The sequence below is a fragment of the Pinus tabuliformis genome, chromosome 9, assembly GCF_031772625.1.
Source record: "Pinus tabuliformis cultivar Carrire ecotype Pingquan chromosome 9, CPIR1, whole genome shotgun sequence".
In the NCBI taxonomy this organism is placed as follows: Eukaryota; Viridiplantae; Streptophyta; class Pinopsida; order Pinales; family Pinaceae; genus Pinus; species Pinus tabuliformis.
The window spans coordinates 969,028,577-969,041,450 of record NC_142307.1 but is presented as its reverse complement, the minus strand read 5'-3'; the positions used below and the strand labels follow the sequence as shown (position 1 = coordinate 969,041,450).

Here is a 12,874-nt window from a genome sequence, read left to right as displayed (position 1 = left end):
ATAGGTAACTAGGTTCAGTCTTCATATTATTATTATTATTATTATTTTTGTAGTATGGGTTTCATGCTCTAGGTCAATTTATTTGTAGGTCAAGCACCCATTGAGTGCTTCTAGGGTTTGTTATAGAGTCAAGAAGTTAATTGAGTCATTGACATATATGAAAGACCCTATTGGGCATGTTGTATTATGTAAGAGGAATTTATTTAGTGTCAAAAGAGTCAAAAGACTCCCTCCAAGATCAAGTTGGCCTACAGTCTACAAGTCGGCCTACAAGCACGGACAAGTCGACCTCATAAGGGCTATTCGACCACCATGAGAAGCCTATATATACGGGAGAACTCGATCTCATCAAAGAAGCATTTTTCAAGCAAGTGTGTTGAAGCACAAAAAGGCAAGAATACCTAGCAAAGAGAAGGAGAATAAGAGGGAGAAGAAAGCGAAGTATTTGAGGATTGTTTTTTGGCCATCATCCTTCACACGTGCGAGATTAGGGCATCAATGTGACTATAGTAAGACTAAATCGCAAACTCCTCAAAAGAAGCCAAATTTTGGAAGCAAAAGATCAAGGAAATAGGTTGAGAACCTTATAAGAAAAGAGCAAGCTCAACAAAGAAGGGAAAGACTTAATTCTGCCCTAAATTCAGTCACATGCGAAATTGTAGAGAGAACAGGAAGACCGAAAAGTGCAGACCTGAAGTAGAAGTCGAGAATCTGAAGTAAGGCCAAAATTTGAGGAATTGAAGCTAGTTTGACTTGGGTTTACTTTGTGAGAAGCAAGTTCATCAAGTAAAAGGTCAATGTTTTAAAACTCCGACTTCGGTTCAGAAACAACCGAGGGTCAACTCCAACTCTGACTGAGTATCGACTCGGCTTGTTTGATTTCAATGACTTGGTCATTGTAAAAAATACTTTAAATTTTTGTTTTTTATTTTATTTTATTTTATTTTATAAAAAACACAATTTTAATGATTTTCATTCATGTTTCCAAACACAAAGCTTTAGAACATAGAGAGAAGACAACATATGATCAAAGTAGGCTCATGAATGTATCCATTATATCAAAATGGCACCCAGTGCACTGTACAATACAAAGTTCATACTTAGCCACCAATGCAAGGATTCTTTTCTGCCTCAGCCTAAGGACAATCACTAGACTACAACAACAATAATACCAATTCTCTACCACTAATGAAGTCTCAAAACCCTTGATCTAATTTTGGTCAAGCTCCAGAACAATTAGAGGTAAATATGTATTTATTAGTCCATTGCCAGAACGTTTGCCTTTTTAAAAACATTGTATGGTTCCATGCTTTGTTTCAGTTTTCTAATTCATTCCACTAGGATAACCATACTTCGGCCTTGTAATTTTTGAAAACTTTCTCACAGTGATAGATTTCTTTAGGGCTATAAATACGCAATAAACAACAACCCAACCTTTGATATGTAGGAGGCGGAACAACTTTTGACAAATGTGCTTCAGGATTTTTGTCAAAGAGCTGAGTCGGTCGAGTTGTTACGAAGCCAACCGAGCCATTACCGAGTCGACCGAGTTGTTACCGAGTCGATCGAGTCAACGACTGGCTCGGTAACAACCTGGCTAGCGGTTCCATTTTGGCCATCGAGTCGACCTGGCTAGTCATTGGCTCAATCTAACTCGGCCAAGTCGGAGTTGACTCGGCTTTTTTTAAAACGATGGCAGAGGTTTGACTTGGTCTTGGTCTTGGTCATAGGTCTTGGAATTCGTCATTTGAAGATTCTATAAAAAGAGTAGTATTCTTGTAGTTTTTTCTGTCAAGAGGAGAGAGGTTTCTGACTAGCAACCTACATTTTGTGTCTTCTTGTCTCGTTGAGCTTCTTAGTTTGGTAGTTGTTTGATGATAAGAACATTATAATAATCAAGAGAAAAAGAAGCTAAATACAACTACATCAAGTTAAGTAAAAGAACATCACAAGCAATTATCAAAGTAAAGAGAAATCACCCTAATCTAGCTTCCGTTGATTTCGCCACTGGGGGTTTGCAACATGTCCATCGGATTTTGCCATGTACAAGGGTATGGAACTAGTATTTAATCAAGAACATGAAACCCTCTATGTACCTTGATGTTAGTGGAATTGGTTGTTGAACTCTATCATGGCCCTACTAAAAATGTACTCATCAGTGAATCAAAATCTTGACTTGAAATGCTACGTTTTTTTCTATCTTATTTTAATGCTTAGAGGGAGATATTGATGATGAAGATCCGAATATAGGCAATGATTTTGATGATAGGCAGGTATTTGTTGTAGCATGTTATTTTTTAGATTCAAGAGGGCATCTAGAGCTTGTTTGTTGTTGTATTTTTAGTTCAGAGATGGATTGCAATCAATGCTATTTTAGTTGTGCACCCTTACATGCTATATAAATAAGGACTTTTGCTTATTTGTGCATAAATGGTTTGGATTCATATGGATGCACATGAATATATATGTTTTTCTTTAAAATTTGAATATTTTATATGTTTTTGGTCGACCAGTTTTTTTACCGGTTTCGACCAGTTCCCAGTTCATAGGGTTTTCAGTTCGGTCACCGGTTCAGTTCTGATAACATTGGCTAACACATCAATGAAGCGCAAATGGTGAAACACAAGGATAATCATCTTGGGTAGGTTCGGGTAAGAGGAGTTCATTAAGCAAAATCATGCAAGGAGCCAAGTTACTTTTGCTTAGTGCCAAGTCTGTAGGATGACAAAATGACTTGTCACCTTGCCAAGGTTTGAGACAAGTTTATGACAACCTTGAGGTGAGTTTTAGGACAAGTTGGGTCAACTTCTCCGATGAGTTCAGAGATGAGTTGGTCAAGCTACTCTTGAGATGAGCTTGGTAGGTACCCTTGCTACTGATTTTGAAGATTGTTTTATGGGGCATTGGGCAAGATAGTTTCCTTAGTCTTTGTACTGTTGTAATGAGCTGTGGGTTCAGTCATTTCCCTCATTATACCTTTGTAACTTGTATCATTGTATTGAAAAATTCTTCCGTATATGGTGTAAGGATTTTAAGCACTCACCTTGAATGTGCTTGTTCTCATATCTTGTTTGCATGTGTGGATGTCAATGTATGCGTGTTTGAATGTGTTGTTCCATATGTATACTTGCTAATGTCTAAGTGTGAAATCGAAGCATGCTACGGAATGTTTTTAGGCCATGGATGGGCGTGTGCCTTGTTCATTCATTGGATAGACTAAGGCATCTAGCGTTGTAGTCCAAGGAGAAGTTATGGGCATAGATTGGCACATGACTGCAGGTGCCAGAATAACTTGGACACCAAGTTGGATGAAAATTTTGGGTGAACAGTGTACATAGTATGTCGCTGAAGCAACCTCCAGCAATGATACAATATATGACCAATAAACATGATAACAACTGAAGTGGGCAAGGAGCATGAAAATGATACTGCCAAGTCATCATTTAACAATGTCGCTTTTCCCCTTGGTTGGTCAAGGGTCAGGTAAGAAATGAAGGTGGCACAAAATAACATGTGGAATAACAAAGCGCCCCACAGTTCTTCAACTGGTACATAGAAAATCCATGGGTGTCATCCTGCAAGCTTCTATGAATTGGTCCTCAGACAGCCCATACAATATCTGGTGTAACACATAGTTTTGTTGGTATTCTGTTAACTACCACATGCATGGCTACCATATTCACCTTGGGGAAGCCCTCACTTGTGTCTGAATGTCCTTGGAATCTCATATCCATATTGGATTCTTGGGTTTTTTGTGTATTTTGGGTCATATCTGTTTCCTCAAATAGGATATGTTTCTAGTATAAGTAGATCTGTTTCTGATGACAGAATCATGGCAGATTTCATATTTAATTCAGATTCCTCAAATTAGTACATTATTAATTTATTTCTGGGATATCAGCTTCAACAATTTAACCATCAAGATAACCAGCCTGGGCATAATTTTAATTGTGGTATCCTTATGGTACGCTAACATCCACTGGATTGCTTGGGTAACCAGTCATGGTAACTGGTAGTACTATAGGGGCTGTACTCGATAAGTTCATTGTAATTTATCAGCAACTTTGGGCCTTGGCAGGCTCTTTAGTTGTTTCATTACTAACACTTTTTAACTTGTTAGCCTACATATGCATAGGTCAAATTATGAGTACTCCTGCAGTTCAGTCAAACACGGTGAGACCATCAGAGAAGATGAGGCAAGATTAAAGGAAGTTAGATCAAACTCAGTGAGTCATAGGCTCATGCAAGGTAAAATGAAAAGAACACTTTATAAAGCATTCATCGTTCTTGCTGCCGTTTTTCATTTCCTGAGAGGGATTTTAGCTGACAAGAATTTGGAGCACGGCAGAAAGAGTTTGCTTCATTATTTTTTAAGATCCTACCACCGTTTGGGAACTAGAATTTCACGACTAGTATTTACTATTTGATGATGATGAATCTTATTTAGTATATACTATTTATTGCTGATGATGCTACTTTAGTATTTACACCCACAACGGATTCTTCTGCTGATGCTGATTGCACCTGCTGTTCGACTTAACTTTGACCATAAGAACAAGGTTCATGGATTTCACAAGCCTTAAATTACTAGCAATTCATATTTTATTCATTGTCATGCATTCTTGGGTTTCACATGTCATGCCTTGTTATAATCATGCTGGAAAGCTTATTTTGAAGACAGTAATTTGGGATATGACGGATCTTAACTGGATATTTTTGTGAAAAGTTAATTATCAATATCTATGATTTGCTATGGTTATATTCTTTGGCGACAGGAGAAAGTTCCCTCATTGTTTGTTTAGTTTTGGAATTACAGGCTCTGCAGTCGTCTCATGATGGAATGTCCCCTGGAGTTCGGTGTCATATGTGTTTACGATCTGACACCCTCCAAATGGTCATGGAGCAGTTAGCCGTTCCTGGTAGAGTTTTTAATCTTATATGCTGTTTGCTTTTGCAGAGATTGCCCTTGATAACAGAATTAATTTTTGGAAAGACATTAAATTTCTCTGATAAGTACGCTTTGTATTTGGTGGTTGTTTTTTGGTGGGATGGGCTTTAGGTGTACGGCGGCTTATATGCGTGGAAGCTGGTAGCAACCGTGTTGAAGGTATTATCTCCTTGAGGGACATCTTTAACTTTCTTTTCAGATAGTTTCGAACTCTCAAATTTTTCCGTCTACCGGTTGGGGCAATGTGTAACGTCAATTTTGGCTCTTACAGCTATTTGTGGCTGATTAGAGCACACCTTGTGATTTTATCCTAGTGAGCTAGGTTCTATATATTTGTTTTCCTTTACACGAGGAAACATTGGGGCATATTTTAATTTATGTGCAGTGCATTCAATTTTAGTGTTTCCCATAGTTTGCATCCATGATAAAGATGGATCTGTAAGTGAAGGATGAAGTTCCCACCTTGGTATCTATCACCATCAACGTTTGTCAAGTATAGCCAGTGTACTATTTCTCATGAATAGTATTTATGTTACCGTTCTGATAGTCTGCATGTCAAGAACAATATAAGGGTGGCGTTGTAGATCAAAGGATGGAGTTTCCTCACTCGGGATCTTATGTTCAGTGCTGAGATAAAATATGATGGATAGTATTTGCATCACTCACTAAAGTATTCACATTCTTTTAAGAGTTGTTGTGACAGTAACACAAAGTGTTACTATAAGTAAATAAACAGATGTTCTTAGAGGGAATAAAATAATTTGAACGAGGATACAGATTTCTTGATTTCAAGTGAGTGGAACATATTTTGAATTGAAATACAAAGCCATATTGAAATTGTAAAATTCATAGCTTTTAAATGAAGTAATCCTTAGGAAACATGTTTCCTTTATACCGAAGGATGTGTACTTTCTTGCATGGTCACATATGTGGGTACTACAATTTATCATTTATCATAACCTCTTTTCCGGGCTGTGCTGATAAATTTCTCTATTGACATCATTTGTAACCACTGAAACATAGGAGATCTCAAACTGTATGAAATCAAGTATTTTCTTTGCGTTAACCTTAGAAGATGGGGTACTCTGGGGCAAACTCCTCTTCTGCCGCGCAAAATACTTCTCAGAAATGGTTTTTACTATTGTGTTATTTAATAAAAGCAAATCCCTGATTTTATGGGATAATCAATTTTATTTTTTCTACATGCTCCCTTTATTTGAGAAGCGTCCAATCTCTGACGCTGAAGGGTATCCTCTGAATATAATCGTGTGCTTTTACACCTTTTTTAAATCACAGTTTTTTACTATTGTGTTATTTAATAAAAGCAAATCCCTGATTTTTTGGGATAATCAATTTTATTTTTTCTACGTGCTCCATTTATTTGATAAGCGTCCAATCTCTGACGCTCAAGGGTATCCTCTGAATATAATCGTGTGCTTTTACACCCTTTTTTTAGCACAGTTTTTAAACAACAATTTATTTGCCTTGAAAGGTTAGTATTGTGGATGCAAATGTAGTTTATTCTCGTGCCACATTATTATATCTTGTGTATGAAGAAGGTATGACATATACACCTTTTCACTTTTGGAGAACTAAGCAATTTTGAATATTATTTTTGAGTAGGCTGATAAGTTCTCATAAAGCAATTTCTCTCCACTAATGAATTAAGAGAACTCAAAGTGCACATAAGCTGCGAATTAATAGAACTCAAAGTGCACATAAGCTGGGACAAATCAGTACTTAAAGCAATTTCTCTCCACTAATGAATTAATAGAACTGACTCAAAGTGCACATAAGCTGGGACAAATCAGTACTTAATGTGTCCCTGATGATAGGTGGAGCGTCCACTCAAAACAACCAGTATTTAATGTGTCCCTGATGATGGGTGGAGCGTCCACTCGAAACATTGGTCATTTCAATCAAGATACACAGTTTCTCCAGAAGAAAACAACAGGTTGAGAACATGAAATTTGTACTTACGGGATCAACACACTACAATTGGTAAATGCGTATCCTAAGCATTAGACATACAGTTTGACATACATAAAGCTTTCAATACATTGACCTATGTTGATGAGTTTCTGGAATGTGGGAACATTGGGAACTTGGGTATGGGTGTCCGGAACAACTAGAGGTTTCCTTAAAATTTCCAAGAAGCAGTAATATTATATAATAAAAAAATTAAAAATTAAAATATATATATAATAATCAAAATATTCCAATATTAAAATTAATTTAAAATTTTAATTCATTATATGAATATCAAATTCAAAAATGAAAATTTGAGAATGTAAATGATTTGAGGTACACTTTTGAATCTAAGAAACATAGTGAAAATCAAAGAACTCGTCATATTAATATTCATATTGCTAGCATGCTCAATGTAGTACATGGTAAAAAAAATGACAAATGCTCAAAGTGGCAAAGTAATACATGGTTCAAAAATGCTCAAAGCCCAAAATATAACATTAAAGACTAAAGTTGAAGATATCATAAAGTGCAATCTTCGGCGTCAAGAGCATCCATATAACCTTGAGCCTCGCTAGGCACTCCAATTCCACCATCACCATCATCAATATCAAGAGCGTCTGTAATCCTACCCAAAGGCATGCCAACTAAACTTGCATCTGGTGAAGGATTATCTTCATCATCATCAATTTGAGAATTATCCTCAGCATCAACATCCCATCTTATTGCAGGGCCCTCTAAATACTCAGGTAGCTTCCTCGAGCGAAGTTGAAGACTACTATGCATATAAACCAATTTCTCTGCTCTCTTAGAGGTAAGCCTATTCCTCTTAACAGAGTGAATGAAACTATAAGTGGACCAATTCCTTTCAGCTGCCGATGAACTAAAAACTTAAGATAGCAAGCATGAAATTTGGGAATTGGAGTTTTTTTGGCGCCAAATTTATGTGGGAACACCGAAACTCTAAATATTTTAGGCGTCGAGGCTCTCGGAACGGTCTGCAACTCCCATTGCAGCTCCTGCCAAAAAGGAAATGATCCCATATCGTTCCAAAGCTCCCGGGAGTGCGGGAACCATTGGAACGAGTTTCCCACCTCTCGAGAGTCGTTCTGGTGTAACAAAGATTTTGACCCATTTAAGGATGCATAGTTGAGTATAGTAGTTGTAGTTGTTATGTCCCTTTTATGTAATCTGTAATTTTTTGTCAATTTTTTTCAAGAAATTTCCAAAAAATAACTTTGTCGAAAAATTTAATAAATCACAAAAAATTTGGACTAGTAATTTGGACCACAACAAAACCCAACCAATTTTATTAGTAATAGTGAGAAAGATTTACATCAATCTATTTTAGAAACCCTGAGAAATTGACAACTGGAGATAATTCGGCTTCCTTTTGAGAATTCTCTGGCTCAATCCCTCGCTGCAATTCCCTAGAAAATTCTTCCCTTTTTTCTAAGATGCACTCTTGCTGTAGCTGGACCCTTCATCTGGACTCGAATCTTCAACCCTTCTTCTCTAATGAGCGCCAATGAAGAACCTGAAGTGGTTCTCCCTCTTGACTAGCTAGGGTGGATGTTTCACCACCAAAACTAATCACCACTAGCTAGGGTTTCTCCTCACAGTGAGCTACTAGAGCTCCTAGGAACAATTATCAAGATCAATAACCAATGCACGCCCAAAGTGAACTCCAATTCTCTTTTATAACTTTATCTTAGAATACTGTGGGTCATCATAATACCATGGGCTTTTTTATTATTTTATATCATTTTTTAATTTAATTATTCATTTCACTTTTTGATGTTGCTTTTTCTCCAAGTGAAAATGAACAATTAAATCGATCTTCTTGGAAAGGGACATTGCAATCCTCCCTTCCCAAGATTTCTTGCCCTCAAGCAATCCAATCCTTGGATATCAATACCAGGATCCCAAATATACTTGTAGAATGTTCCAACACATATCTGTTGTACCATCCTAACACCATTGAACCCAACAACATTGTCTCACTTTGTCATGTGTTGCTTTGATCTCTTCCTAGGAAATGTCTGAAAATCATTTCACACTATTAACTGTTCCTTAGGAGATGGTATGTCATGAAGAAGATGATTTTGTGGAGATTGTTCCCGAGCATGTTGGTGAAGGATATTTTGTTGTGACACCTGTTAATGGTGAAAAATATACCTTTGTAACTATGGACTTGACCTATGTTGAAATTGTTAAGACTGCCAATGGTGTCATTGTTGAAATTGCAAGAGCTGTTTGGATGGATCAACAATTCTGACATTTGGCTGCAATAGCCATTGCTTGGTATACATTTGGTTGTAACCCTAGTAAACTAGAATTAGAACTTTGTTGCATCCACTAATTCATGCCCATTCCTTCGAAATTCAAAGCTTGAACACCCTGATCCCCACTATCATTTCTTATCCACATGAAAGGTGTATTTATGCCACCATCATGCTTCTTAGTACCATGAAGCTCAAGATGTTGCACTGCAAGCTAGTATAATAGGTTTACAAGAGGATGTTGTCAATGCTTAAGTATGATATCTTTTGAGCTATCCATAAAGACAAACGCGTCATGAAATAGCAAAGGAAGGTGACCATGAGAATCCTCATCATCTTCATATGCTATTTCTGCCAAAAGAACTGATCCTATTTCAGCACAGAAAATTCAGTGATGGTGATCTTGTAATACAAATTGTAATTCTCATGCAGTAAGAACATGATTGTTGGATTGAATTTCTTCTAATAAACTTGGAGTGTTGAAAAAATAATCACCAATATCTCTTGACAAATGTCGGCCTTTGAGGCTACTAGTGGAGCTCCTCATGCCCATTAATGGACCAAACCTATTCATTAAGGGGCTAGAACCTAGAATGAGCTCTCCAAATCTTCCTGTATGCAACTCAGTCATACTGTTAAGAGGAGCAAACATGTAACCTGTTGTTGTTTTCCAACTGGTACTTCCACTTGCATAATTGTGAGGTTTAACACAGTATTCAAACTCTCTTATTTGACTTTCTCGATTATCACATGTTACAAAGAAGGGTAATTTTCTAGGTGCATGAGGGGGCTTACAAGAAAGAACACCTTCTAGAGTTATCTATGTTGGAATGTCAATGCCACCAAATTAGCATGCCATTTTCTTAATTCTCCCTTCTAGATCAACTACATTGTCATGACTATGTCCAATCATATGTAAGCTCTTGTAGGGGTGAACGTTGTTGAAATATGTAACTAGGTTCGGTCTTCATAATGACAAATGTAATCATGATTTTATGTAATAAGAAAAATAAATTTATTATTGGTGATCTTGAGGCATGGGTTTCATGCTCAAGGAAATTTATTTTAGGTCAAGCTCCCATTGTGAGCTCTTAGGTTTGTCATAAAGTCAATTGAGTCATTGTCAAGTATGTAAGACCCACTTGGGCATGTTACATATTGCATAGAAGATTTTATTTGAGTCAAATAGAGTCAAATGACCCTCCAAGACCAAGTCGAAATGCAAGCTACAAGTCGGCCTATCTAGAAGGTAAAGTCGGCCTAAGGACAACAAGAAGTCGGCTCAAAAGGCAGTGACATGAAGACTATAAAAGGAGAGCTTAGCCTCATTTGTCAAGGCATCAATCCGATACAAAAAAAAAAAACTCGTCCAAGGAGCATAAAAAGAAAAGAAGAAAAGAGAAGACAAAAGCAATTGAAAGGAAGCATAATTTAAGTCTATTTCTCGGTTATGCTCTTCACACATGCGAGGCAATTAGGGCTTCATACAATTGCAAAAAGATCACAATTAACGGTCAAGGTTTGGGCTCATTATAACCTGATTTGGAGGTCGAATTGATGAAGAGAAGGGGGATCACCAAGTGAAGGGAATAAGAGATAATTCTAACCATAAGTCATCCACACGTACAAGAATTGCAGTCTAGTCGATAATTGTAGACTTAGGAGTCGAAGTTGCAGTCATCATTACAGGCTTGACTTGGGTTAACTTTGTGAGGAGAGACTTCTACAAGGAATAAATTGGACTTGGTCTTGGAGGTGTCATTGACTAGAAGTCTTTGTCAAGGGTCTAAGTCTTGGAATTCGTCAATTAAAGATTCTATAAGAAGAAGATTTCTGGTGGGTTTTCCTCTAAGATGGAGAGGTTTTGGCCCTGGTTGATTGCCTATATCTTGTGTCCTTTGTCTTATTGTTATTTATGATTTGGTAGCTATTTGATGAAGAAAAACACTAATGAAAATAAGTAGAAGAAGAAGCTAAGCAAATGAAGTGAAAATACATAAAAAACAATCATCATTACAAGAGAAATCATCCCATGTTGTTGCCGCTAGATTTCTCAACATGGTATCATAGCTAAGGTGACAAGTCAAAGTAGGGCAGGTCAATAAAGGACATTCAAGAACCAAAGCATGAAAAGATTATCAAGGGCATCAATCATCACAAAGAGAAGAAGGGGGACCAAAGAGATAAGGATTAATTTTCTGGGCCATAACTCCTCTCATTGATGGAGAATCTAGGGCATCCTCCACTAAGGTGAGCACCAAATTACAATCAAGAGCTGAGATATTGAAGAAAAGAAGTCAACCATCTTTTGAAGACCAAAATTCACTACAAAAGGGAATGAAACTCTGATTCACCATTACATGAAGTCAATCCTACAACAACCACAAATCCAAGATTTTGACGTAATTATAATTGTTTTGAAGTCTTCGCTCGAGCTTAAATCTCCTTGCACAAAGTTGATAAAGGAAACTCCAAAAGGTAGCATCAATCCAAAATTCATCAAGGATTCCAAAACCTGATCTGGGCATACGTAGATCAGATTCTCATCTCTGTAAAATTTGGATTCATAGACCATATCACCCTCCAGTGATACATATGGTTGTTTTCTGTGAAAAATTCAAACTTGCTAAAAGGATGAAGAACAAATCTCTCTATCTTTGTGATAACATAGGTCTCATCTTCAAGATATGTTCCCATGACATCACTTCTCTAATCTACTTACAAGTTCAAAAACTGTGGTGATCGAGTACATGTGGTAGTCACCTATCTCATATATATTTGATCACTGTAATGAAGTTTGAAAAAATCAAGGAACCAGACCTAAAGCAATATTGTCATCAAGCAAATATTGAAACTATATCATCTCCAGAGAGAAAACATTAATATGCTTTCAAATATCACTTGTATGAAGATCTGTGAAGCTATAGGAACATAGATCAAAGATCAATAAACAAAGTCTTTGTGGCAATCATAGACTTGGAAGAATCAACAGATGAGTACAATGAAGAATATCTCACACTTGAAAACAAATCGATGAAGATGGCCTTTGGAAAATGAAAGTCATCTCGACAATGGTAAGTAACCATAAGGTATGTATGATATTTTTCTTATTGTTAAGGGTCCATATAATGTTATAGGGTTGAAGTTATGACTCTAGGGTTTGTGTTGATGGCTCATAAGAAACCCGAGTATTTAGAAACTTGAATCTTAAAGTACTTGTTCCTATGATTTGACTTCTAGGGTTTGTTAGGATTCTAGGGCATGAGAGAAACCCTAGTGTGACATAATATGATTTAGGGTTTGAACCCAAGAAACCCTAGGATGACCACTTGGTTGCATAGAAACCTTAGAAGGATAACTTGACATCATGTTTTGGTATCATATTTTGCTTGGGGTACTTGTTAATTAGTATTGCAGGTACAAGAAGTAAAAGATGGATGGGTTGATCCTTTGAGAGGCATGATGGAAGAAGGGAACTATACAGACCCTTAGACTCTATTCATGATATAGATGGATAGCAAAAATAGACCTCTGTTGTGGTTGAAGAATGATAGGATGCATCTTAGTAAGAAGGCATCATAGTAAGCATACAATTGAAGCAAGAGCTCATGTCATAGCTGAAGTAAAAATCTACATACTTGCAGTAGTAATCATAGGAAAAAGTAGCCCTTGGTGA

General features: G+C 36.9%; 1 protein-coding gene across 1 annotated transcript in view; it reads left to right on the top strand.

Annotated features, from left to right (window-relative positions):
* LOC149151952 (sucrose nonfermenting 4-like protein) overlaps nucleotides 1-5,740 on the top strand; it is a 472,173-nt gene extending 466,433 nt beyond the window's left edge. Inside the window, exons 12-13 of the mRNA XM_089444377.1 lie at nucleotides 4,817-4,919; nucleotides 5,060-5,740. Coding sequence (XP_089300503.1) covers nucleotides 4,817-4,919; nucleotides 5,060-5,151 — 195 coding nt within the window. The 3' untranslated portion in view covers nucleotides 5,152-5,740. The remainder of the gene's footprint in view (nucleotides 1-4,816; nucleotides 4,920-5,059) is intronic.
* Nucleotides 5,741-12,874: the final 7,134 nt, after the last annotated feature.